The sequence below is a fragment of the Durotheca rogersii genome (genome assembly GCF_024521655.1).
Source record: "Durotheca rogersii strain YMJ 92031201 chromosome Unknown GGS23scaffold_6, whole genome shotgun sequence".
Lineage (NCBI taxonomy): Eukaryota > Fungi > Ascomycota > Sordariomycetes > Xylariales > Xylariaceae > Durotheca > Durotheca rogersii.
This window is the reverse complement of record NW_026251237.1, coordinates 507,869-532,679: the sequence shown is the minus strand read 5'-3', so window position 1 is coordinate 532,679 and position 24,811 is coordinate 507,869. Positions and strand designations below refer to the sequence as shown.

General features: G+C 54.0%; 7 protein-coding genes across 7 annotated transcripts; 4 read left to right on the top strand and 3 right to left on the bottom strand.

Moving 5' to 3' along the window:
* Positions 1-143: 143 nt before the first annotated feature.
* Positions 144-3,255, bottom strand: GGS23DRAFT_454038 (RNA recognition motif 2-domain-containing protein). Its single transcript, XM_051514040.1, has 12 exons — positions 2,593-3,255; positions 2,369-2,542; positions 2,057-2,317; positions 1,450-2,001; positions 1,275-1,396; positions 1,187-1,217; positions 1,112-1,129; positions 982-1,054; positions 844-923; positions 670-784; positions 300-607; positions 144-236 (listed from the first exon to the last, which is right to left on the bottom strand). Exons 1-11 carry the CDS (start codon positions 3,175-3,177, stop codon positions 459-461), a joined length of 2,160 nt encoding a protein of 719 aa, XP_051373292.1. The 5' UTR covers positions 3,178-3,255; the 3' UTR covers positions 144-236; positions 300-458.
* Positions 3,256-7,286: 4,031 nt separating this feature from the next.
* Positions 7,287-10,785, top strand: GGS23DRAFT_560856 (exocyst complex subunit Sec15-like protein). Its single transcript, XM_051515912.1, has 9 exons — positions 7,287-8,506; positions 8,577-8,819; positions 8,869-9,000; positions 9,054-9,155; positions 9,207-9,316; positions 9,364-9,499; positions 9,566-10,015; positions 10,112-10,365; positions 10,524-10,785. The coding sequence occupies exons 1-9, from the start codon at positions 7,673-7,675 to the stop codon at positions 10,612-10,614; spliced, it is 2,352 nt and encodes a 783-aa protein (XP_051373291.1). The 5' UTR covers positions 7,287-7,672; the 3' UTR covers positions 10,615-10,785.
* On the bottom strand, positions 10,689-11,632 carry GGS23DRAFT_454019 (uncharacterized protein). The gene has a single exon (XM_051514039.1). It carries the CDS (start codon positions 11,449-11,451, stop codon positions 10,900-10,902), a length of 552 nt encoding a protein of 183 aa, XP_051373290.1. The 5' UTR covers positions 11,452-11,632; the 3' UTR covers positions 10,689-10,899.
* A 378-nt stretch (positions 11,633-12,010) lies between these two features.
* On the bottom strand, positions 12,011-13,161 carry GGS23DRAFT_595300 (histone-fold-containing protein; the record flags this gene model as incomplete). The annotated part of the gene is made up of 3 exons (XM_051518291.1): positions 12,011-12,715; positions 12,955-12,968; positions 13,074-13,161. The coding sequence occupies 3 exons, from the start codon at positions 13,159-13,161 to the stop codon at positions 12,011-12,013; spliced, it is 807 nt and encodes a 268-aa protein (XP_051373289.1).
* Positions 13,162-14,503: 1,342 nt separating this feature from the next.
* On the top strand, positions 14,504-14,923 carry GGS23DRAFT_560842 (uncharacterized protein; the record flags this gene model as incomplete). The annotated part of the gene is made up of 2 exons (XM_051515911.1): positions 14,504-14,771; positions 14,898-14,923. Coding segments are annotated over 2 exons (294 nt in total), but the record flags the coding sequence as incomplete, so codon positions are not given.
* Positions 14,924-16,838: 1,915 nt separating this feature from the next.
* On the top strand, positions 16,839-18,979 carry GGS23DRAFT_453822 (Fcf2-domain-containing protein). The gene is made up of 2 exons (XM_051514038.1): positions 16,839-17,734; positions 17,994-18,979. Exons 1-2 carry the CDS (start codon positions 17,495-17,497, stop codon positions 18,369-18,371), a joined length of 618 nt encoding a protein of 205 aa, XP_051373287.1. The 5' UTR covers positions 16,839-17,494; the 3' UTR covers positions 18,372-18,979.
* Positions 18,980-20,387: 1,408 nt separating this feature from the next.
* GGS23DRAFT_560826 (vacuolar protein sorting-associated protein 16) lies at positions 20,388-24,393 on the top strand. Its single transcript, XM_051515910.1, has 5 exons — positions 20,388-20,768; positions 21,103-21,867; positions 21,925-23,164; positions 23,278-23,359; positions 23,481-24,393. Exons 1-5 carry the CDS (start codon positions 20,624-20,626, stop codon positions 23,730-23,732), a joined length of 2,484 nt encoding a protein of 827 aa, XP_051373286.1. The 5' UTR covers positions 20,388-20,623; the 3' UTR covers positions 23,733-24,393.
* Positions 24,394-24,811: the final 418 nt, after the last annotated feature.

Below are 24,811 nucleotides of genomic sequence, written 5' to 3'. Positions count from 1 at the left end.
AGCGGGCCTTTTCCAGTCGTTTAATTACTAACGGCGTGATTCCTCTCGATGTCCCTGGTGGTCGTGGCAACGCTTGAGTATTTGGTCGAATGAAATCCGAGAGGGTGCGAGACCGCCGTCGCCAGCGGCTATACGAGAGTGAAATAGTCGACAGTAGGAAATGAGGCGCTATGCAGGTTTGTATGCCATTGGTAGACTGCTCTATGAATAGTATAGCATATGGGGGATTTCCGAGCCTAGCGAAGTTAGCTAGAAGCGTCGACAATTTATAAATGTTGGCTGAGTATAGATAAACTGACCATGATAGGAAAAATTCCCCTTGTGCCTGAAAGTTTACGTCTTTAGGAGCATAGTATGTAATAGTAACAGTTTCTTTGCCGAAATGGACCGACCCGGGATAATACCTACATCAACACCACCCACAACCCCCAGGAACGGTCGCGGGGGTTGTCAGGAGCTTACTGAGGCGTGTAATAAGGCTGCTGGCGCGCGGCTGTATTATAGTCGTACTCCTCAAGGGCGGCAAGCCGAGTTCCACGGTCGAATTGAGAGCGGCGGCGCCGTTGCTCGTCACGGAAATGCTGGCCTGCATGTGGAGTGAAAAGGCCTGTCCGAGTTCAGTTCAGCTTACGACGCGTCCCCGAAGCGACCAGCCTCGTCTCTACGTACCGACATGCTCTGCATTCTCGCAGCTTCTCTTCATCTTTGACTGATTGTCAGGCTCCGGGAAGGGCTCTTCCTGGCCAGCCATGTCGGGACGGGGCCCATTCAGGGTGTAAAAGAGCTAAGAGGGTCAACCACCTACGTCCGCTAAACATTAGGTCTGAGGGAAGTGTAGCTTGCCTTAGGGCGATAATGGGGGGCCTCAAGCATCACCGAGCTGTTCCGGAATTTCTGTACCAGACAATCTTTGCCTTGGATGGCTTCCTCTCACATCAGTATCAAGGTGTATACAACTGAATAACCCTGTAGTTGACTTACTCGCGTACGAAATCTCAGCCACTTTATCGCTCTTAAAGCAGTTCCAGCGTTGATTACCCCTGGCGTTCACGAACTAAAATAGGTTCTGTTAGCACGCAAACTTATCCGTGTAAGCGGTCGGCCATCTTACGTCGATAATGTCCAACGGCTAGGGAAAATGTCAGCCACACCCAGAAGTATTGAGGAGGGAGACATGAGAACTCACGTCGACAAAGTTGATGAACGCATAACCGACGCTGCAACGACAGAATCAGCAAGTGTCTCAGGCATAGGCTATCATAGGGGTTGCTCACTTGCAATCATTTGCGAAATCGATGCGCAGATACATGAAGTCGTATTTGCCCCAGCTAGATTCGTCAACAATTCGCTTCAGAAGCGTTTGGTCTACCTTATTAGGTATGTTGCGTAGCATAATCTACCCATTAAGTCAACACCCGTCCAGGTCGATACTATGACGGAATGACCTACTGTTGTGCGCACGTCAATCCCTTCCCGAATGCGGCCAACGTCGACGTGATTGTGATGATTGGCGGCATTGTAGTAAGGCGACCTAGCAACCCGCATGGCATTTTGCCGGCGACCGTCTGGGCGGCCGCACTGTTGGAACTGTCGCGGTGTCACGAGATCTGTAGGTAGGTATGGGCCCTGCTGCGACGCCATGGGACTCGCCAAAGAATAGTTGCCGGCAGATGCCACGGTACTATTGCTTCTGGAGGGGAGTTGATCGAATACATAGGAGGAACTAACAGGTAGGCCATGGTATAAAACAGGCATCATTCCGTAAGATGGTTGAAGCTGGAAGCCATCGGCGGAGACGGGCGACCGAACTTGTGTGTGTAGTAGAGAATTGCTCGTCGACGATACGACTGACTGAGGTCTTGACAGAGACATCCGCTGGAAGCCACCAACTAAGTCCGATTCACTAGCCATAGGTCGAGCTGGACCAGTCACTGCGCCTGGTGCCGCGTTTAGCATCGGCTGAATATCAGGTCGGTATATGACGATGCACATTTGAAGGCCCTGTTTCTCAACTATTAGCAAGGTTGACTTTCAAGGCTCGAGAAGGGCCTCATACATTAACGACAACGCCATTGAACCTAGAGACAGCACGCAGGGACATCTCGTTGTCACAATATTCGACGACAGCGCTCATTAGACTTCCCTGTACCCCTTCTCGTGTCTGAAGGGCAAATAAGTCTCCTTCAGATTGCAGGATATCCTTCAGGAAGGCCTCAAGCTGCTGGGGGTCGGTGATGGCATTTGCCGCGTGCGCAAACACACTGAGATATAGCTGGCCCTCATGGGCGGTAACAAGACCAACCCCGGGTTCCACAACCTAATACGCACCCTTAGTATAGCAACCTTTCACGCTTGTTGGGCTACATACCTGCGAAAATTCTCGAGGAGTAACCGAACGCACTATCCAGTCACGGCCCCCCATAGCGAGATTCGAGGAGACGGTGCAGGCGTCGCGTATGTTGGAAAAATGAATGAACATTTGCTCGCCGCACTCGTATATCTCTTTGCTTCCCTTGAATGGAAAGCCCGCCTGCTGGAGCTCCTAGAAAACGGTTAGGCTAGGCGTGAATACTTGCAGGCGAGGGATCTTACATTTAGGTAGAGTTCGATGTCGGCACGAGACACTTTGCCGTGGACCGTCGAGATGACTAGGCATCTTGAGATTCCAGCATCCGTGCTTGGCTTATCGTGGACGAACATGCGGTACGTCAAACCACCCGGCGAAGATTGTCCAGAGGCTCGACCGCCGTAGCCCAGAAGCAGATCCTCCGAAAAGTCATCGCATACCCTCTTAGGCTCAGACGCCGAACCGCGGATGAGCGTATTCGAAGGTAAAGGAAAGAATGTAGATGCCGTTGGCGAGAGCTTCTGGGTGGTCTTAAGACTTGAAGAAGACGAAGTGATGAAGGGGTCCTTATCAAGATGGGGGTTCCCATGGTAGAACGAATTCGACCTTTCTAGAGGTTGTTGAGAATTGGCTGGGTACTTGATTGGACCAGCCTCTCGGGCGCCGGAGCCGAGGGACCCTAACGTCTTTGTAGATCTAGCAGATCCATCCTCCGGAGAAAAGGCCGACAATCGAGTGTCAGGGGTGCCATTGAAGGAGTCAGCAGCGCCGCTTGAAGAATGAGGCGATGCGGGATTGAAATGCCCCTCTCGGGACTGTTGGACATTCATCGTGCAGGAGGGGTTATACAGTATACGTGTCGATACTGGAAGGTCCGGTCCGATACGGAAGTACTGGCTAGTCCCTGGAGCTGACGTCAGTGAAGGTGGGCGAGATGGCAAATGCGAATATCTAGTGGGCGCGAAGCCACCGCCCTCTCCGTTTCTAATAGGGTACATCCGTTCTGTCATTGGGAAGACGAAGGTACGATTTACCTGGTTAGGAACTTAACCAAGTGTTGGAAACGGGGAGGACCTCGGTGGATGTCACAAATTCAGCCAAATATTCGCGACGTGGGCTGCCCGAAGAGATCCCCGATTGGAAAACTGTATAAATTTGTTGCAACTGTAAGCAGGAGAAATGTTGGTAATGATCACAGGCCAGGTCAGGACGGGACAGGGCAGCAAAAGGGGGAAGGGGGAGCTTTTAGAAGAAAAAGTAGATATACCAACCTTATGGGGGCGCACAGCTGGCCACTGGCAGAGGATGTTATCGTCCTCCCAGTCGTCAGCGGCTCCGTATGTTGATCCTAGAGGTATCCTGCGCCGGCGAAAAGCCTAGACAGATAGACGGCGGGAAAGATTCCTGTGCCCTTTTTGGTGTGGCCGGACCCTAAAGGCGTATGCCTGCGATATATTTTTGTTAGCAGGATATGACGATGGGCTTGGGCTTATATTAAGGAAAGGTACGGACGACCAAAGCGAGAGTAGAGCTGTAAACAGGGGCGTCCGAGATGGCGAATCGCGTGAGCATGGTACGGAATGGCACAAAAGATGGGTTTAGCCTGGTGAGAAGGAGGGAAGAGACGGGCAGCGAGGAGGACTGGGGGCAACATTACGAGGTGGACATGTCCTCGTCGTATTTCGAAGGTTGGGGATGGAAGGTACTTAGTAGATGGGTAGCTCACGAGGTAGCTATGTGATGACGGCGGAGGCGGGAAGCTACTTACTCGTCACAAACGTATGATACGTTAAAGACTTGGGGATGGGGGACCAATGGCCGGCGGACGAAGTCAGGTACCAAGGTGTGTGAAGTGCTACTGGAGATGTTCTGCTGATGTAGGGCAAGACTGAGCCCCTGAATCATGCGCTCTTCTCGAGGAGGCTTGATGATATCTTCCCTGGTCAGCGGGGGTCAATGGTCAACGAGACGGAACTAGGCAGTCATGAGTTGGACAAGGCGGAGAGTTTGGAGACCTACCGGTGAAGTTGGTCGGGATCGGAAAGGTCGTCGAGATGCCTTGATGTGTCAAGAAAAAAAAAACCTGAATGGGGATCTGTGGGTAGTCACTGCTGGCCCAGCTCGTCCTGACGTCGCTTCCCAGTTCTCGTGCAAAGTTCGGGGCGCAACTTCCAATTGTTCGCGCAGGGGTTCTCCCAACGCTCCTTCCAACGCTGTGGCGAGTCTTCAGAATGAGCAGGTGACGGGGTGAGAAGCGCCAATGTTCCGATGGATGTAAAGGGGAGGCGGGCCTGAACTACAGCAAAGTCAGTTTGGGACCAACGGCAAGCTTACTCATATCACCAAAGTTCTGTGAATATTGGCGTTGGCCTTGTAACATGGCCGGTTGGGCGGGGGTGGAAGCAAAGAAGCGAGATGAGAGAGAGAGAGAGGTAGCCTCTCAACTTCGTACCTCGACTCGCGACGTGGATACGTGCTAGAAAACGACGAGGCTACCAGAACCCGAGAAAGAGGAGAAATCTAGCCGACGGGCGTCAGAGGCCGAAAGGAGATGTCGGATAGATGGAAGACTGCTGTTATTTAGTCAAAGTCGACCCTTGAGGTTCCCCGTGGGGGTTTAACTACTCGGATGCACCAAGAAGGGCCTTGGCAGTGCGTCAAATGTCGTACCAAGGGCGATGGCGTTTCTCTAAGACCAGCTGGAAAAGAGGGGGAGGGCGTGTTAGTGATGAAATCTAGACTGGTCCCAAGAGTGAGGAAGCGTTAAGAGTCCAACGATCAGGGAAGGGAATGAAGCGGGAAAAAAAAAGAGGAAAAGGGGCGGGCAGTGGGTATAGATCGGGGGGAGGAGAGGTTGTAGAAGAAGTCGCTGAGACGTGGACAGTAAGGTTGTTAGGCGCCGAGGAAGAAAAGGCAGAGGGCAGATGGACGGCGGGAGGCACCTACCTACTCTGTGAATATTCGGGAGTTTTGGCTGGGGACTATTTGAGTTTTGTGTAGTTGGGAAGGTGTGGGAATAGGGAATCCGGGCCAATACTTGGGTACGTCAACCAGAAACCTACAATACCTCCGGTACCTCCCCCCCTACTTGCCAACGCAGAAACGCGAGCCAGAACTGCGTGAGGAGCCGGCACACACCCAAGCAAGATCGCCTAGTACCTATATATGGGAAGAGTTGCCAGGTGGGAGGAGCTTGTCGCGAAGAGGGAGAAAAAAAAAAGGAACGCGCTGGCAAGTATGTGTACATGGACGCGTCCGGCGAGGGGCGGGCATACCGCCGGTACATGTACCAGCCCTATACCTTGGGGGGTCTACGGCGTCCGGTGTACTTGCCCTAGGTGAGCAAGCAATGGAGCTTGGGACGGAGGCGTGCTGACTTCCGTTGTTTGCTCGGCGCCTTTTGCCGTGATGACATGGTAGAAATAATTAGAGGGGCCCAGGCTGGACTAGCCAGTAGACAAACCATCTGAGCAAGTCCGCTTTTTGGCCGCAACCGTGGATTTCGTGCTTACAGGCAGGGCAGTTGAGGTAGACGACGCACAGGCAGCGAGCACCGAGGCGACAGAGAGCCTGGAGCAGCTTCCATGCTAGCTGCATTTGCTAACCGCCTCTGCTGACCGCACGCGCCTATCCAGACCGGACGCACGATTGCCTCCGTGTGAGCTGTAAGCTGTAACCACAGGCTACCGGGTAGCCTGGCATGGCCACGGACCTGAGCGGCAAGAGCTGCGTCCATGCCAGGCCCGTGAGCAGGTTGGACACGTCCGCAATCAACTCGGCCGCCCTTTCTCGCCTTGGGGAGGATAACAGGCGGCAAGTAGGCAACCAGATGGCCCATGACGTGTGATCGTGCTTCCACCCGTCCACGCAGGTAGGCGAGGTGACGCTGTTGGGGTGTTGTGTTGCTATGCTACCTGCGTATACACACATCACGAGACGCAGAGCCCTATCCCTTAGGTAGGTAGTCAAGCTCCCAATCCATTAGCTTCCTGATGCCCGTGGAACAAGCATTCCGGGGCCTCCTTTGAGCTTGAGCCAGGCAAAGGCTGTCTTTAGAGCAGCAACCCCCCGTGCTTGGACGGCTATTGCTCTCCCGTGTACCAATCCAACGCGGATTAAGACCCCCGGTTTCGTGAGAGAGAGACTCTGGGATTTCACTCGGGAAGGCTGTGTGTTAGGGGGGACGCGCTTAGGCGAGACCAGTTTCGCGGAGGAGAGAGTACATCTCTTGATCTTTGAGGCGCTGGTGAGAGGTAGCTAGATGGGCGCGGCTTGCTCGTAACCAAGCACAGCAGGTTCGCCGCAGTCGATTGCTAGCAACGCGGGGTCTCTCAAAGGCGAAGGTTTAATATAACTAGAGATAGAATATATAGCCTGTCCCGTAATAGGATAGGACGTGACGTGTAATTCTCTGACCTAGCTTATACATAAGGCGAAGGCCGACCAGAGTCATGGTATGGCAACATGAGCCAAGCCTTTCAAGAAAGAAAAATGTAGGTGAACTGAACTGGACCCTCTACACCGTATGCGTGTGCGTACGGTAGAAGAGTAAACAAGACAGGCAGAGCGGACTCATGATACCAAGCATGTGTGCCTAGCTCTGGCCGACCTCAGATTCTGATAGGTACTCGACACCCTCGAAGCAAGCCAGGGGGAGGCGCTTGCTTGGACGCCTAGGCATTCCACTCAGTCCGTCTCTCGACGTTAAGCTAAACGGCGTAGCGGAAAGACTTTAACTCACGTACTTGGGCAGTCGAGAGTTACTCATGTCAGCTACGGGGAATGCCCATCGAAAGCACAGGAATGAGATATGAGGTTCTGCGCCACGACGGCAAGCCACATACCTGGGTAGGAGGTAGGTATTTGTAACAGCAAGGCGCCCTAGGGGACAGGTAGGTACCTATACCCTAATTACCCCCCATTTGTCTCGGGGGTGGAGCTTTCTGTTGCGTGGTCACATGCAGTAGCGTTCGCTGCAGGTACATGCAATACCTGCCTACGGTACTTACGGATGTCGCATCTCATATCTCAGGTAAGGTACCTCAACCATACCTGCTTAGGAGTCGATAACGCCCTGTTCGCCTGTCATCTTCTAGGGATCACACGCAACTTAGAGTATACGACCCGCAACGACCGGAGAGAGAGAGAAGGGAGTCGCTGCACAAGCTGTCGATACTATTTTCAACGATGAGGTTTTCGCCTTGCAGTGATTACCTTCACCTGCAACCCGTCGCCGCCCATCGTCGCCTGTCGAAACGCCGAGACCGAACGCCCGCCTACCAAGCCTCTTAGCCACCGACAGGGCGGCATACTACGAATAGCTTCATGCCGGCCGCCACTATGCCACGACGGCCCCAGAACTACGACGACTACACATCCGCGGTGCAGCAGATTATCCTCTCCACGTCGGATGCCGAATTCCTCGATCAACTGATCCCTGTTCTGAAGGATGCGACGTCGACCGGCCGGGAGACGGGTCTCACGCACAATCTGTCGCAATATGCCGAAGATCGCGAGGCCGAGATCGAGAGGATAGGCTTGACGAAGCACGAGGAGTTCCTGGGCTCCGTCAACCACCTCCAGAACGTCCGCGAGCGCACCGTCACCTTAACCGCCGATATCCTCGAACTGAACCAGTCTATCCAAGCTAGCACCGAGAAGCTGGCAGCACAGAAGCAGGCCCTGGTGAACACGCGGGCCGTCCGCGAGAACATCTCCGACGTGTCCGATGCCCTGAGGGAGTCCCTGAAGATCCTGCATGCCGTCAACAACGCCCACGAATTGGTCCGAAAAGGAAATTATTACGCAGCGCTCAAGTCCCTCGAAGACCTGCAAAACGAATTCCTCATCCCCATCATACAGAACAGCTACGCGACCCAGCACCAGCTCGCCAATCTCATACAGAAGTCTATCCCGGCGTCCCAGAAGACCATATCGGAGGCTGTCATGACGGATCTCAATACTTGGCTGTTCCGTATCAGGGAGACATCCCAATTTCTCGGGGAGGTGGCCTTCTACCATACCGAGATGCGCCGCACGCGGCAACGCGAGAGGGCAGAGAATGACGAATTCCTAAACAACTTCAAACTCAACTCTGCGATCGAGCTGGTCTTTGATGAGAGCGAAGAGTTTGATGTGCTTGATAATGATGAATTACAAGTAGATTGCCTTCCCTGTCCCCTCCGGGACTGGCGGTTACAGGACCATGTACGCTAACATGTGGCGATAGGTGGACTTCACCCCCCTTTTTGAAGCCTTACACATACACGATGCGCTTGGACAGAGCGAAAAATTCCGATCGGAGTATGCCGCTACGAGGAGGCGACAGAAAGAACTGCTCCTGCCAGGCTCTGTGAGCCTCACAACCGACGACGAGTCATCTCTCAGCAGTTTGCTCGAAGGTATTTCTGGGTTTGCCATCATCGAGAAGGCAACCATGCGGAGAGCCCCCCAGCTACGTACAGCTATCGATGTATGGCACCTCGACTTGTGGTTCAGGCAATTATCGCTGACTCTTTCAGGTCGAGGAGTTGTGGGACTCGATGTGCTCTACGGCAATTTCCTTGACGTCGAAGGCATTGAGCGACATTACTGACCCTCAAATCCTTCTCAATATCAAGGGACGAATCGACCTTTTCATCTTAACAATGGAAGTGAGTAGCTCTATGGTGCTTTTGCGTCACAATTCGCTAATCTGCTCTTGCAGGGTTGGGGATATTCTGTCTCGAGACTGGATGAATTCCTGGTCGACCTATTCGATAGATATGCCGAGCTGCTGAAGAAGAGGTTCAGCGACGACTTTCAAGAGGTTTGGCAACCGCCGGTTATAAAACGTTGCTATGGCTGACTGTTTTAGAAGATCGTCTCAACCGACGACTATATGCCAATGGCCATCAACACCCGAGAGGAATATGAGAAAGTGGCCAACGTCAGTTGGTTCACGCCGGAGAAACCTATTGAGGAGCTCGCGTAAGTCCCCCTTACTACCACGTCGATATCCATCTAACTTGTCGTAGGTTCCCGTGTGTTCTGCCCTTTTCTCAGATGTACCCACTGTGTTGTATCGATATTAGGAATTTCCTCAATCAGTTCTATTTCTTCTCGGATGACCATTTTCAGCATCGGGGTAAGATCGATGATACATTACGCAAGGCACGTCTCCCATACACTCTTCTTAGTTCTTAGCTCACCACAGCGCCGTTAACCTCGCGTGATTAGTCACTGGACGAGCTCCTCACCGAAAAGGTGTGCCAGTCTCTGGTGGAAAGGCTGAGCTCGCAGTATCTGGGCCAGATAGTGCAGATCCTAATCAACTTGGAACACTTCGAAATCGCATGCCAGGAGTTGGAGCAGCTCCTAATCAGAGCGCGTTCCTCAGCATCTACGGGGGGCCCCCTAACCCTGTCGGCTACGGAGCAGTTTAGGGAAAATAAGAAAACGGCAGAGAAGCGTATTTTCGAGCTTGTGAACTCTAAGATCGACGACCTGGTGGAAACGGCGGAGTACGACTGGACGTCGACCAACCGTCCAATAGAGCCTAGCAACTACATGCAGACCCTGACCAGGTACCTCTCGAACATCATGAACTCGACGCTCCTAGGTCTGCCGAGGGAGATTAAGGAGCTCATCTACTTCGACGCGCTCAGTCACGCGGCCAACAAGATTCTTGTCGGTGGCTCCCCCCCCTCCTCCTTCCCCTCTTTACCCACGGTTCGTGCTGTTGGGAGACGAGCGAATGCTAACATGGTGTGTCGATTGGCCCAGGCGCTCCCACTCTCACCGGATGTCAAGAAGATCAACCCGAACGGGGTAGCGGCACTCTCGATGGACGTCCAGCACCTGACGCACTTCGTCGACGGCCTCGAGAACGGGTTCATGCTGCGCTCCAACCTCGACGAGCTCGAGCAGACGATCCAGCTCCTGCAGTCGGACAACACGGACGAATTCTTCGACATCTCGACCCGGAACAAGAAGTACGGGCGCGTCGACGCCATAAACGGGCCCGTCCTACTAGAAAAGTATGTCGTCTCCCATCCACACACACACACACACACACACACACTCTCTCTCTCTCTCTCTCTCTCTCTCTCTCTCTCTCTCTCTCTCTCTCTCTCTCTCTGCGGCCGCATTGGCAAGAGTCAGGGGCCACGTCGCTAACACAAAATCTCCGCGCCAGGTTGACGCAGCAGATCTCGGGTCCAGGCCAGACCGCGCAGCGGTTCGCCAACTTCTCGTCGAACCTGTCGTCGCGCTTCGGCACCAAGTAGTAGCAGCAACAGGGCGGGCGAGGAACAACGTATACATACGCAGCCAAGACACAGGCCGGGCAGGCGAGCCGTCAGATACACAGTATATATATATACATATATACACACATACATATATACATAGCACTTTTACGATATCCATAGATTATTTATACATGATACCATCCAGAACCGCGGCCCCGCACGAGAGAGCTGGCCCTTACGTGACGACGACGAGCGGATCTCGGGAGTCCTACGCAAGTAAGCATCATGGCGGCGGCAGCAGGTGTGGTAGTGGGTGCTCTTCTATATAGGTAGGTAAATCAATACGGGGCCGGGGGGGAATGATCCATGTCGTGTCGTTTCGTTTCGTTTCGTTCGTCCGCACGTTCGGGAGGGGTTTTTTTTTTTTGGTTTGATTTGCTTTACTTTCTTCGCGTGGAGAGGAGAGGAGAGGAGAGGGAGAGAGAGAAAAGAGACGGAAAATGTGGAGGGGAGGTACTGGGAACGGTCGGTGTGTGTGTGTGTGTGTGTGTGTGTGTTTGTAGGAGACAGGAGAGAGAGGGGGAGGGAGACGTAGAAAACAAGGACGCATAACACCACCAACAACGACAAACTATGGAGACTATGAACCGAGGCGACATGTAGAGAGAGAGGAGAGACACGAAGCCCCTCCCCCTCCTTTCCCTTTCCTTCCTTACGCCGTGCTGTTGTGCCCACGTACGAATGGATGCTATCCCCGTCGTCACACCGATCGCCCGACCCGCCTGCCGGAGAGGAGAGGGAGGGGAGGGGAGGGAGGTTAGTCACGGGGGAGAGGGGAAGAAACGACAAGGCACTCGTTCTCCCCCCTGGCATGCGTCATGTACGGGAAATTTTTTTGGGTTTGTTCTGTTTTGCCTTGCCTTGTCTCGCTCGTGGTGTGCTGTTTTCGCCATGTTCCTCTCTCTGTCTCTCTTTGCCCCGCCCCCCTCCCTCCTCCGTTCTCTCTCCACCCCCGCTCCTCCTAGTCCCCTCCCTCTCTCCCTAAGCTTCAAGATTATAGTCCCCCCCCCCCAACCCTCCCGTTCCCCGCCTCCTTTCCCTCCTGCTCCCGCCTGTGTAGATAGAGAAATGCGCGCGCGTTCTAGTTAGTCAAATTCCGGTATCCGGCTGTTCCGCCATCCGCCCCATCCCGCCTCTCCCTCGCTCACGTCCGGTACCGTAGCTTGGCCTAAGATGAATTTTCGGGGAGGACAACTAGGATCACGCGCTGTTTTCCCGGGGCACCTCCCCTCCGCGTCATCTGCGTTGCGGTGGTGGTTCCCAGGATATTTCCGTCTCGGCCGACGGAGACGCGGTCGTCGGGGGGCGACTTCGTGCGGCGGCGACAGGCTTGATCGGACCTCTAGGGCGACCGTCGTCTTGAAACAGCGCGTTACTGCTGTTGGGGCATGCCCGGGTAGCCGTACATGCCCTCCATGTCGCCGTATATGGGCTGCGGGGGCTGCTGGCTGTAGGGGCCGCCGGGGCCGGCCTGGACCTGGTTGTACATGGGAGGGCCGCGGTACTCCTGGTCGGTGCCCATGCCGTGGCTGGCCATGCCATAATCGCCCGGCCCGCCCATGTGGTTGGCGGCGCCGGGGATGCCGTGCGACCCAGGCATCTGGCCGCCAGGAGTGGCGGGTACGCCCTGCGAGGACTGCGCCTGGGCGGTCGGGTTCGCGCGCTTAGCGTGGCTCGCCTCCTCGCGCGGCACAATGTCGATCAGGAAGTCGAACATATCGCTCTTGGCTAGGGCGGACGCGATGTCGGACCGCTGCAGGGTCCGGCGCTTGTTTTCCTCGGCGTGGATCCACGCGCGCATCGTCAGCTCGGTGATGAAGATGTCGCAGCCCTTGGCGAACAGGATCGGGGCCTCAGCCGAGATCATCTTGACTTCGGGGTCCGCCTTCATAACCTTCTTAATCCGCGCGAGCGGAAGCTGATGCAGCTTGTAGTCGTGCTGGTCGGACTCGAGGTGGTTGATCGTGTTTTGCCAGTAGGTCGTCAAGATATCCTTGTACTGGCCGTGCAGACCCTGGTGCACATTGGCCCAAGGTCCGGTGTAAAGTTCGGGAGCGGCGAAGCCGGAGTTGACGAGCTAAGCAAGACACGGTAACGTTAGTCGGAGAGCAGAACCAGCGTGCTTTTTTCGGATGAGAGAGGGAGGGAGGGAGGCTCGGGGCGCGGGAGGGAGAGCAGTAGGCAGGGCAGACAAGTATACGAAGGCAGGAAAGAGGACAACGAGCCGAGTTTTGGCAGAGTCGGAGAGAGAGAGGGAGGGGACGGATGGAGACGGATGGGAAGAGCGCGAGAAGGAGAGAGGACGGTGGGACTCACTGCTGCACTGGCGCCTAGAAGGAGAGATAATTAGCGACGTCGCACGAATCAAGGCAACTCGCAACTCGACGAAAAATGCCAGGCGCAATCAGACTGGGAGGTACTCTTCTTCCACTTACCGTAGTGGCCGCCGTGTGATATATCGTAGACGCCGGTCGCTGCACCTCCTCGCGACGACTGCGGGTGATTCGACAGGGACTGGTCCATGATGGGTATAGGTATGTATCTATATTTCTCGTGCTCGAGGGATCGCGCACCAGCAGGAAGACGGCGTCGGCGGGAGAAGCACCGAGGGTATTTCAAGAGCCGGCGCTCGAAAGGCACGGGCGCGCGCACGCACACACACACTGTCCCGACCGGCGTCAGGACCAACGAGGCGATGCTCTTGCGCGATGGTTTTGCAGGTACGCGCACGACACCGCAGGCTGGCGGCGTCGGGTTTCTGGGCGGGGCGGTCGTGTGTCTCGCGTCTCCTTTTTTTTTTCTTCCTCTTCTTTCTTTCTCGTCTCTTCGTCGACGGATCTCGCAGCACCAGTAGCACACGGAGTGGGCGTGTGTGCCGTGTGCCCGCCAGCAGAGTACCCGACGGCGGAGAAAAAAAATGAGGGAAGACCACAGCGGATCGAATCAGGACGGGCGGTATTGTTTACACAGGCCGTCAAGCTCGAAGCTCCTTGGTGCGCGTGGTGATGTAACAGATGGGCAAATGAGCTTGTCGGTCCAGTAGGTATTCGAGGTCGAGGCCTTGGATTGGCGAGATTGATTGGCCGAGGGGGTTGGGGTTGGGGCGAGGGGTGGGAGAGCGGGAGTGACGAGCTTTCGGCGACCCGGATTGATGGATGGATGGACGGGGTCGACCGCTGGCTTGGGGCTGGGCTGACTTTAGCTTAAAGAAGCTGGCTTTGGTTCGGAACGAACGAACGAGAGAGAGAGAGAGAGAGAGGCGAGCGACGGGGTTGGGTTGGTGTGGTGCGCAGCGGTTAGCGGTAAGCGGTAGCTGGAGCAACCCCGCGAGTGGTGAGAAGGATATTATATGGTATGTTTTGTTATATGTGTTAGGTAGGTATGTATGTACGTATGTATGTACGGGCTGGTGAATTTTGGGTATGGATGTCTCTGTTTGCGTTGGGTGTCGGTATGTACGTATATGTAGGTAGGTAAGGGTATATATCTGTTGTTGTAGGTATCTGTTGTAGGAGGTATAGAGGTAGGTATATATCTGTGTGTATGGGATGTACCCAGGCGGACAGGTAGGTAGGTACCTCTGGGTAGGTAGGGATAGGTAGGTAGATTAGGTACCTCCTAGGTAGATAGAGGCAGGGCCTTGTCGGCGTAGAAGAAGCGGTCCTGTGTGGGCTGCACCGATGTCCCGGCCTGTGCTGTGCTGTGTCTCTGTGTGTGGTCTGCTGTCTGGGGCGATTCTTCGCCTTCTCTCCTCGACGCACGATCGGTCGATCGTTGCTATTTCGACGACGCGGCGAATGCTCTCCTCTTCTCCTCGCTAGTCGATGTATTGTGTGTTTTTTTTTTTTTTTTTTTTTTTTTAGCTCCCTTCTCCAGTAACCCTTTTCTTCTTTTCTTTCCTCCCTTCCCGCGTTCCCCCCTTTCCCTCTCCTTTCCTCTCTTCTGGTATTTTTATCTTTCGCTCCTCGCGAGGAGCTTCTCGGAGGAAAGTTACCGGGGATTGCTTGCTTGCTCAACGTTGCGGCTCGCTCCGAGGTTTCTGGTCCAACGAAACAACCGCTGTCCACTGTTCTTTTCAGGTTTCTTTGCTTGGCCAGGTACCTCGAAAAACAACAGGCGGGTACCCGCTATATGTATCTCTTTCTTTTCTCTGTCTCTCTCTCTTCAATAATATAGAACGGGAAAACAGCTCCCCCGGATTATTGTCCAGATGATGCAAAACATAGGCAGAGGGAGACCTTTTTTTTAATAAAAAAAAGATTTGGCAATCGGCTTGTGGAGATAAGCGAATAAATAATAATAATACCGACGCCGACGGGGAAATAAGAGAAAGAACCTGGGATAATTTTCTCACACACACCACCGCGACCACGCACAACACCCCCCCAAGCTGGGAATCGTGCGCTGTGCCTATATGATCTGACAACAACTCAGGGCTGTTTATGAGCCAGCTAGCTGTGCGTGTAAATCACAGGACTACTAGTATGGGTGTCTGTATGTGTGTATATGTGTATATGTACGTGTGTCCGTGTAGGTATGTGTTGGCCGGGATTGGGCAATGACGCGGATATGTTCCCTCTAGATGCTTGAGGAACTCGGTGCTTTTACGTTGTAGGGCTGGCCGCCGGGATGGGCATGGATGGCTTTGACGGGAATCAATGCGCTGGCAATGTGGTTGGGCATCAGCGACCGCCGGCATCGACAGCCTCCCTCTGTGCTTCTTACCACCATCCACCGTCCCCATCGGGAACTGAGACACCATCTAATTAATAAAAAAAAAAGTAAGCCGCGCATGGTGGATCGGGAACAGCTGGGAGGGGGGGGAGAGGGGGAATGCGGTGTTGGTGCTATGTGAAATGCCCTTCGCACAACTGCCTTCACACACACACATACACATCCGCCGAGATAGAGTTGTCCATGCTATGCTGCGTGCCACATCCGGGCCAGGGACATGCTGCTTTAAGCCAGGCCGGAATCGCCAACTGCCCCCCCCCCCCGACGAACGAAACATCGCGCTGCCAAGCCACACACCCCCTCGTCAAGCCATCCGATAAGCCACTTTTGCCTAACGAACCCTTCAGCCATCTACCTACATCGTACGGGGCCGCATTCTACGGGAAGTCCATGGCGGCTCGGAGCGGTATTCCAAGCGTGGCGCGAATAGCTTAGCATTCTGAAATTACCTAGTTTAACAGCCTCAGGATAACTTCTTGTTCACCGGCAGCACGTTAATCGGTAAATTTTCTTATTCCGACTGGGTACTAAAATATAGGTAACGACTTCTTGTGCCGACCACGGCCGAACATGCCGTCGAGGTTCGGCTCGAGATCTAGTCTCACGATCTACCGGTTCTCGGTGTCTTTGGTTGCGCCGCGCATGACGGCGCCGCCCCAATTCATATGCGCAATCCCCCGTTCACCTCGGGAGGTTCGGCGTCGGTTTATTCCAAGACGATGGTATCCCAGGAAACCCCCTTTTTGGTTCCCAAGAGGTGGTTCCTTGCTATGCTCGGGTATCCCCACAACCTCGGCTTCAACTCTGTGAACATGAAGGCAGGAGATATGTCGCCTGGAGATCTGTTAGATATTTGGCACTAGACGGCCGTCCCCAAACCGCACCCTCGTCAAAATTCAGGGTGGGAAATCCGTAAGCGGAATATAGGTAGGTATCTTCCGCTGGGTCCCAGTATGGTGACGCAGCATAAGACTGCGGCGGTAAACGACGGGATCCCAAAGCTTACCATTAGGGTGGTGGTGGACCCCTCGTCGGAGCTAGCTAGTCCTTATCTCTTGAGATCTCGTCAACCTCTCCTCAACGTCAAGACCGCATCGCTTAGGTGGGAGACGGATCTGTCTGTCTTCGGTGCTTTTATCAAGCTCCAAATCATCCCTCAAGGCTTTAAAATCCTTGATTAGCTTGACGACAAAACCGCTTGTCGTAGGCAACAACCAAAAAAAGCCTCGTGAAACCCCATCTTCTCCTTCGATAATAAGCCTAGGTATATCGTTGAATAGATAGGCATATCCGTGCGCTGCCTACTTTCCGGTGTGCAGGACAGTTCTTTAAGAGAGCGGCCGCCGCAAGGCCAATATGAAGATATTAGGAGGGCAGCTAGGCCTGTTGTTCCTGGTAGGTCCCAGTAAGTCAATATCGTAACTCACACCCACGGCACTAGCAGCCGCCTTCTCCTTTGGAGCAGCACCCGCAGTCTCCGACGACCATCGATGCAACCTACAACTATTTCAGTATAATCGCGCCATCTGATAACGTCATCGTTGGCTTGATGGTGGGGGCAATGTTATTTGTTTAGTGTGTGGGCAGAGGGACTTGAACTTGGTGAGTGTCAAGTTCTCCAAGCACCCTACAACAAAAGTTGGGGGTTTAACGTCGCAAATGGCTCGCATCTCGGCTTTGAGCTCGGTAAAAATCAGCAGCGGGCGAGTTTACCCACGGTGTTGGGAGAAGATTGAGGAAAGCCGAAACTGCTAAGCTTCCATGGAGATGTGAGAGCAGGCGACGCCATGAGAGCGAATTCAAATGTTACCTACCATGAACGATCCTTTGCGCTTGAGCTGCGATGGGGTGAAAAGGGAAGGCCTCGTAACATTAGAGATCTCCTAGGGTAGGCCTATGAGAGTCCTCTTAGGTACCTACCTGCCTCTGATAGGGTAGTAGGGTTAGGTTGTCGAAGCAAAGCCATAACGCCACAATACCCAGCCACGGTTCAGAAACTCTACCTAACTTATGTAATACAGGCTCCATAAAAATTTCACCCATTCAAAATTTATTCTCCCTTCTTTCTGTCGCTCGAGATATTACGCCCGCCAACATTGCCACTCCCAGTCTTCGTAACATCATGGCCGACCCAGCGAGCGCTACTCCTCTTTCAGACGACCAGATTGACCAAATTCTGAAGGAGGCTACGGCCAGACTGCGAGCAAAGCAACAAGAGCGAGGCGACGAAGTCGCCATAGTATCTCCTACTTCGAGCGTCGCAAAGGCCCCCCAGAAAGAAGTAGTCTCGACGCCGAAGACAACAACGTCGACCTCCTCGAAAGATAATTCGAAGGGGGGCTCAAAATCGGAACAGCTTTCGGTAAGGATACCGGAGGTTCGACGGTCAAAAAAAGAAATGGTACGTCGCGATCCTGCCAGGCAAGCCTCTACCAGCAAGTATTAAATGATGAAGTTCATATCCCAATTTCATTGAAGCGGCAAGCGGTCCCGTCATGGGCAACGTTTCCGCGCCAGAATGATAGATAAAAATATCATAGTTACTCTGACCTTTTGCTGTCACAACCCGTTATTCTTGGCTGGCTGCTCGAACGCCCCATGCTGACAATCCCATCTCATAGGCCGTAAAAGCGGACGCTGGGCCCTCGTGGTTCAACCTCCCCAAGACGAATCTTACGCCCGAGCTTAAGAAAGACCTACAGCTCCTGCGGATGCGTGACGTGCTCGATTCCAAGCGATTCTACCGAAAGGACACCTTGAAAGCCCTGGTGCCCGACTTTTCTTCGGTTGGAACTATAGTAGAAGGCCCAACCGACTTCTACAGTGCCAGGTTGACCAAGAAAGAGAGGAAGCGTACGCTCCTAGAAGAGGTGCTCGAGACCGAAGATGTGACCCGCAAATTCAAGAGCAAGTACGGTCAGATCCAAGCCGTCAAGACCAGTGGTAAGAAGGGCCACTACAAGAAGATGATGGCGAAGCGGTACGGCCGCAGAAGTTGAGGCACCGTTCCGGAGATAGCAGATTCGAATATCTTCCGCGCATGAACAACGCATTACACGGCGTGCCCAAACACCACGGACTCCAGGCACTCATACCCCCGATACCGACCTGGCCGAGGAGTCCCATCTTCGCCGCTGGTACCCCGGGAGTAGTACTCTCAGACCAACTCATCTTCACGCCGAAGATTGATGAACTGTTTGAGAAGCGTACGACAAAGCCGCGGATGGACGCCGCCAGCAATTTAGCCCTAGGCTGTCTGCACTTTCTACCTATATATAGAGCTCGGAGTGCCTCTAGTGGCGATCACCGTCGATCACAGTCGACCACGCGTCCTGGCCCGAGCAGGGTGGAACCGATCAGGGTCAGACTGAAGCTTCAGGCACGGCGGATGGTAACGTCGACGTCTAAGTGGCTCGAAAAGGGCCCGGGGAATGGGCCAGGAAGTTGCCCACCCTAATCACTAGCACTAGAGCTATATGCAACGGCCAATGAACTGGCACAACATGTTCTGTTCGGTGACTTGTCTCGCCTTGATGCCCAGATACTTCGTAAACCAAAGCCTCCAATTCGAATACTTGATACCGAAGACGCAGGCGGACGGTTCGGATCCAGGGGTTAGTAAATACTAGGAACACCTAACTCGCAGTCTCATCGCATCGATACTGGGACCAGCGAACTTGGGTTCTGGGAGCTATGGGCTGGCACAGTCCAAGATTCTTCGGAACTAGCTCAGTTTTACAAATGGCGGCTTATCGGAAGACAACAAACAGTTGGTTCCATGTTACCTACCTAGGTATGTAGCTGGCTAAGCCTATTCCTAACCAGAGTACAACGCAAGTCTCCTTCATCTCCAACTCAGAATCCGTTGAAGCGGCTAGCCGATTTATGTCTCGAGGAATTAAGCGCCTCTTTACAGAAAAAAGCGGCAGATGGTAGGGCGAGGGACTAGTGATATCCGGATGCCATACTTAACGACACAGTACCGGAGACAGCGTGACCTCCTTCTAAACACAAAGATGGCGCCCGTACCATCTGTAAGAACGGGGGTTTTAGGAAGACAGGAGAAGGTAGCAGGGGCCTGGTGCCAACGCGCAAATCCTGTCCGACAGTCCGATGCGGGCAGCTCCTTAGGGATACGCCAGGTGCATTGGGTAACTAGAATCACACATCCAAATGCTACGACAAGATGCCGGCGACTCTGCGGGAGTCGTGTAGATGCAGGCCCAAAAACCGAATGCACAGACAGATGCCAGCACGAGAGCACAGCTCCGGACACAGAAAACCGAGATGCGCGCCATCTCCAATAGAGGGCTGCTACGTATGCTCATAGACGCACCGGTCGATGAAGACTGCCTACATCACCTTGGCAACGGGCGTGAGACGGATGCATTTATCCTTAAAGGTTATCTTGGCTGTTCTCCTCGTGGCCGTCATAAGAACCTCTTCACAGGGCAGCGGGATTTCCTAGGTAGGTACCTACCTTTCTTGCCCCAAATACCCCAAGCTCCGGCAGAAGAAATGCCGAAGAAGGGGGGCTACCTACATGGTACGGCTCATAGGAGAGAAAGAAGGCACCGAAGGGTAGGGCAAGAGGATGGACGGACGAAATTGGAACTGGGATGGTGTGCTCGTTTTATTAGAACGAATGACTTGGGTTAGGTAGGTGCCCAGGGGACGCATATCGAGCTGGCAATAGGGTCAGCTGAAGACGGATCACGAGGTGCTGAATGAATGTAGTTGTAAGCGTGCTGTAGAAACCGCTACAAGGGGTAGACCAGGTTGTAAGTAAAAACAGGATGAGCTGTAGGCTTCCTGTGTCCAGATGGTGGATGTAGGTAGGTAGGTAGGCAGGTTAGGTTGGTGATGAAGTTGGGTTGCGAAGTCGAGGCGTGATTATGTAATAATTGATAACCTGAGCCTGGAGGTATCTAGGTACATTGATTTATCCGGGATTTACCCGACCATTCATATCGAGGTACTACGTTAGAGGTACCTAAGGTACCGAGTAAGGCGGCCCTTTACGAAGCTCAACTCGTCACAGCTCAACTGTCACGTCACAGCTCTCTCTTCCTCTCCCTCTCCCTCTCCAATGGTCCACCGGGTACCGCGCCCAGCTAAGCCTCCATCTGCTTGCCTACGTAGCATCGAGCCCACACGCGATTTCGCGGCGCCGCTGAATTTAGAGGCGGATATCTTATCGACGTTCTAGTACGGCTTCGTGATGCCACCAAGATGATGAGGTAGAGCAACGATGGAAGCCGCACATCCAACCACCGGGTGGGAAAAGGTGGGAGACCAGTTCTACCGCAAGACCCAGCTGTATACCGCGATATTCGACCAGGATCTTGACCTGGATAATTATATCGCTGCTGGTGCTCCGTATGGCGGTGCTGTAGGTGAGCCACCTTTGTTTCTTGACCTCTTACTGTTTTTTGCTATCTTCTCCAACTGGAGGACTCTTTTATCTGCCATTACCGCCTCTCTGCATTCGTATCGTATTTGCTGCAGGAGAAGAAGGCTGGTCCCTGTCGGCGTGTCGTGTCGGTTAAGCCTAGGCGTATATGAGTTATTCACATCCGATGGTGACGCTCACCGACAATATCCTTGCGGGAATCGTATAAGGCAAAGCAACAGACGGTCACCACCGAACTCCGCCCAGCCTCATTCACACCCGCTCTGAACTCTAGCCCTCAACCCAGCCTGGAATCATCTCCCGCTGACATCACACAGCCATCTGTCGAGATGAAACTAAGATTATATCCTACCAACCTTCCAAGTCTTCAAAGCCCAGTATTGACATATACAGTTGTGCTGGCAAGTTGTTGAAAAGCATTCCCTGGGAGAAGGGATCCATCAAGGGCCTTGGCTGGTCTGAGGACGAGAAGCTCCTCGTCGTGGGCTACGACGGGACTGTGCGATGCTATTACAACTTGCAAGGAGACTTTACGCAATTCACCCTGGGCCGCGAGGCTGAGGATTTTGGTGTTCGCGAGTGTCGCTTTTACGACCATGGGATGGTCGCACTACTTACCAATAATGTCCTCGTTTCTGTGTCTTCGTACGACGAACCGCGGCCAAAGTTGCTCGTGTCACCACCGGAAGGCGACGTCCATGCGTGGGCCATCATCTCCCCCAGCTTCACCTTGTCGCGGTCCGTCGAGGTGCTACTGAGCATCGGAAAGACGGTCTATGTCGTGGACGCGACGGAATGCGAGGATCGCTTCCTCGACATCGGCCCATTTTCGCACATCAGCGTGTCCCCGAACGGAAAATTCGCCGCGCTTTATGCGTCGGATGGAAAGGCCCATGTCATCACCGCGGACTTCCAGAGCCGGTTAAGCGAGCACGATTCCCGATCCCAGCTCACGCCAAAGTACTTGGAATGGTGTGGAAACGATGCGGTCGTTATCGCTTGGGAGGACGAGGTGAATGTCGTAGGACCCAACAATGCCGTGGCGAGCTTCGTCTACGAAGGCCGTGTCCACGTAATAGCCGGTAAGCCACGACATCTCTTCTCGCTTCGGGCGATGCTAACTGGGACGAAATAAAAAGACCACGACGGCGTGCGGTTACTCACGAACGATGTTTGTGATTTTCTCCAGAAGGTGCCCGATGTTACCGATGAAGTATTCCGCTATGGCACGCAGTCGCCAGCGTCCGTATTACTAGATGCCGTGGAGCAGCTCGAGAATCAATCTCCGAAGGCTGACGATAACATCCAACTTATTCGACCGAACCTCGTCGAGGCAGTTGACACATGTGTTGCCGCTGCTGGACACGAGTTCAACATCCATTGGCAGAAACAACTGCTCAAGGCTGCTTCGTTCGGGAAATCGGTGTTAGATATCTACAACAGCGACGACTTCGTTGACATGTGCGAAACGTTGCGAGTGATCAACGCGGTCCGTTATTACGAAATCGGGTTACCTCTATCCTACGAACAATACCAGCGGCTTACACCAGAAGGACTTATTCAGAGACTCATAAACCGCCACGAATATTTGCTCGCGCTTCGTATCGCCGGGTACCTACGTTTACCTACAGATCGCATCTACGTCCATTGGGCCTCTGCGAAGGTTCGGGTCGGGACAGAGGATGACGACTCCATCTGCCGGTTAGTCGTAGAAAAGCTTTCTGGCAAACCGGGAATCTCCTTCGAGGCCATCGCTCGCGCTGCTTACGACGAGGGCCGCGGCCGGTTGGCAACCGAGCTTCTAAACCATGAACCTCGGGCGGGGCGACAGGTGCCGCTTCTCCTGAGTATGGAAGAAGACGAGATAGCGCTTGATAAAGCAATCGAGAGCGGTGACTCTGACCTGATACTTTTCGTCATCCTCCACTTGAAGAAGAAGCTCCCGCTCGCATCGTTCTTCCGCGTAATAAACTCACGGCCGGTAGCCACAGCCCTAGTCGAGTCCTCTGCGGCGCTGGAGAATGACAACGCCTTGCTTAAAGACCTTTACTACCAGGACGACCGTCGGGTGGATGGCGCCGGTGTATTCATCCGCGAGGCGCTCAACCAGCTTGACGCACGTACATCTAGCGACAAGCTAGCCCTCGCCGCGAAGCTGCTTTCGGATTCGAGGGAAAACACCTTTGAAGTGGCGTCTGTGAAGGAGGCCGCAACGCTCCTACGGATGCAAGAAGCCCTAGATCGGGATCTCACAGACTCATTTACTGGTCTCAGCGTCAACGAGACGCTGTTCAAACTGATCCGCCTCGGCTACCAGAACAAAGCCAAGAAGATCCAGAGCGAGTTCAAGGTCCCGGAGAAGGTCGTCTGGTGGATACGGTAAGAAGCCACTCCCGCAGATGCTAATCCCGTTCCCTGTCCTGCATGATCACGAATCGACAGATTACCCGGTGGGAACGCGAACTGACAAATTGGCGAACTACTCCATGTAGGCTACGAGCGCTCGTTGCAAAACGAGACTGGAACGAGATCGAGGACATTGCTAAGAGCAGAAGAAGCCCGATAGGCTGGGAGGTAAGCCTCACATGCTTTCATCCGCCCTCGCTGAGATCGTCTATGCACCCTCCCAACTCCTCTTAAAAACGCAGCATATCACTAGACCTTGCATGCTAACCCCTCTCTTTCCCCGAAACAGCCCTTTTTCAACCAGATCTTGCAGGCGGGCAACCCGCGCCTCGCCGCGAGCTTCATCCCCAAGTGCACGAACCTCGAGGCGGGGGCGGCGGTGGCCATGTACGAGAAGTGCGGGCTGCGCGTCAAGGCGGCCGAGGAGGCGGTGCGCATCCGCGATGTCGACGCGTGGAACCGCCTGCTCGAGGCCGCCGGCCGGAACACCCAGGAGGGCCGCGAGATCGAGGCACTCGGCGCGCTGGCCTTTAAGAAGTAGAGACGCTCGATCGGGGACCCCGCCGCCAGCGCCGCCGTCTCGTCTCGGGAAATCCCCAACGTCGGTTCGCGCCCGATCCTGCCAGGCAAACCTGCCGAGCACGCTGTCCCGGCGGGCGCTATGGCGGTCGCCGAGAACTCATCATCTGCGAAATAAGTGATGTCTGGCCTCTGCGCCCGGTTTCTATCCTAGGCATTAGGCGAAAGAGGCGGGGGAGCGGGAAGTTGTATATGGAATACGAGGAACGATAGCCGGAGAGAGAGAGAGTGGGGGTGGCGGAGAGAATAGTACGAGGGAGATATTGACGCCAATTTGAACTGATGCTGCTACATAAAGTCGGAGCGGAGGGGGGATTCGCAACGGCGAGGGACAGACTAGATCTGCAGTCTCCTCTTGGTATATATAGGCTAAGCGGCGCGACTGGCCCGGCGCGGAAGAGTACCAGGTAGTAAGTAGATTTATTATTGGCCGCCAGCGCACGAACTTGCGGGAGGGCAACTATTAACTGACGACACTTTACTTGGCTTACCGTTTCCTCTGTGCGAGTAGCGACATTACGGAGAGGAGCACGCACATATATAATACGCTGTAGATCACGAAGTCAAACTAGAAGTGAAGCACTGCGCTCGAAAGCGCGGGCGCGGAGCGGTGCGATGTTTCCTTGGCAAAAGCATTTTCGCATTCCATGTACCTATGGGTGCCTGTCTATCTTCCGTTCCCCTCTTCAACGAGTAACCTGGTCATAGCTGGGGGGGTGCGAGCAGTAGTGATGAGGATAAAAGGGGGGTGAGGGGAGCGAGAGGCCGAACGAGGGTTTGTTGTCGGCGCGGGTGGTGGTGGGATGTTTGGGGACAGGTTAAACTCCAGGTAGCATCTAGACATGAGGACGTGGGGGAGAGACAAAGCAGACGGGAAGGCGTAAACAAAAAAAGGAAAAAAAAATGAGGGAGGGCGAGTATTGAGTGAAAACCGGTGGGTGTAGGTCGTCTAGGTAAGATCGCCTGGGAGGATTGCGAACTAGCCCTGCCAGCTCAGGCCAGCCGGACCAAACAACAGTCTCCTTCTCTAGACGGACCCAT

Excerpts from the sequence above, each read along its gene's own strand:
- GGS23DRAFT_453822 (XM_051514038.1), top strand. The coding sequence starts at position 17,495 with ATGGCCGACCCAGCGAGCGCTACTCCTCTTTCAGACGACCAGATTGAC. Across the intron at positions 17,735-17,993 it reads CAAAATCGGAACAGCTTTCG|GCCGTAAAAGCGGACGCTGG; the intron begins GTAAGGATACCG and ends CCCATCTCATAG.
- GGS23DRAFT_454019 (XM_051514039.1), bottom strand. The coding sequence starts at position 11,451 with ATGCCAGGGGGGAGAACGAGTGCCTTGTCGTTTCTTCCCCTCTCCCCC.
- GGS23DRAFT_454038 (XM_051514040.1), bottom strand. The coding sequence starts at position 3,177 with ATGAATGTCCAACAGTCCCGAGAGGGGCATTTCAATCCCGCATCGCCT. Across the intron at positions 2,318-2,368 it reads CTCCTCGAGAATTTTCGCAG|GTTGTGGAACCCGGGGTTGG; the intron begins GTATGTAGCCCA and ends GGTGCGTATTAG. Across the intron at positions 2,002-2,056 it reads TCAATGGCGTTGTCGTTAAT|GGCCTTCAAATGTGCATCGT; the intron begins GTATGAGGCCCT and ends GTTGAGAAACAG.
- GGS23DRAFT_560856 (XM_051515912.1), top strand. The coding sequence starts at position 7,673 with ATGCCGGCCGCCACTATGCCACGACGGCCCCAGAACTACGACGACTAC. Across the intron at positions 8,507-8,576 it reads TTGATAATGATGAATTACAA|GTGGACTTCACCCCCCTTTT; the intron begins GTAGATTGCCTT and ends ATGTGGCGATAG. Across the intron at positions 9,317-9,363 it reads AAACCTATTGAGGAGCTCGC|GTTCCCGTGTGTTCTGCCCT; the intron begins GTAAGTCCCCCT and ends AACTTGTCGTAG.
- GGS23DRAFT_560826 (XM_051515910.1), top strand. The coding sequence starts at position 20,624 with ATGGAAGCCGCACATCCAACCACCGGGTGGGAAAAGGTGGGAGACCAG. Across the intron at positions 21,868-21,924 it reads CCGTGTCCACGTAATAGCCG|ACCACGACGGCGTGCGGTTA; the intron begins GTAAGCCACGAC and ends CGAAATAAAAAG. Across the intron at positions 23,360-23,480 it reads GAAGCCCGATAGGCTGGGAG|CCCTTTTTCAACCAGATCTT; the intron begins GTAAGCCTCACA and ends TCCCCGAAACAG.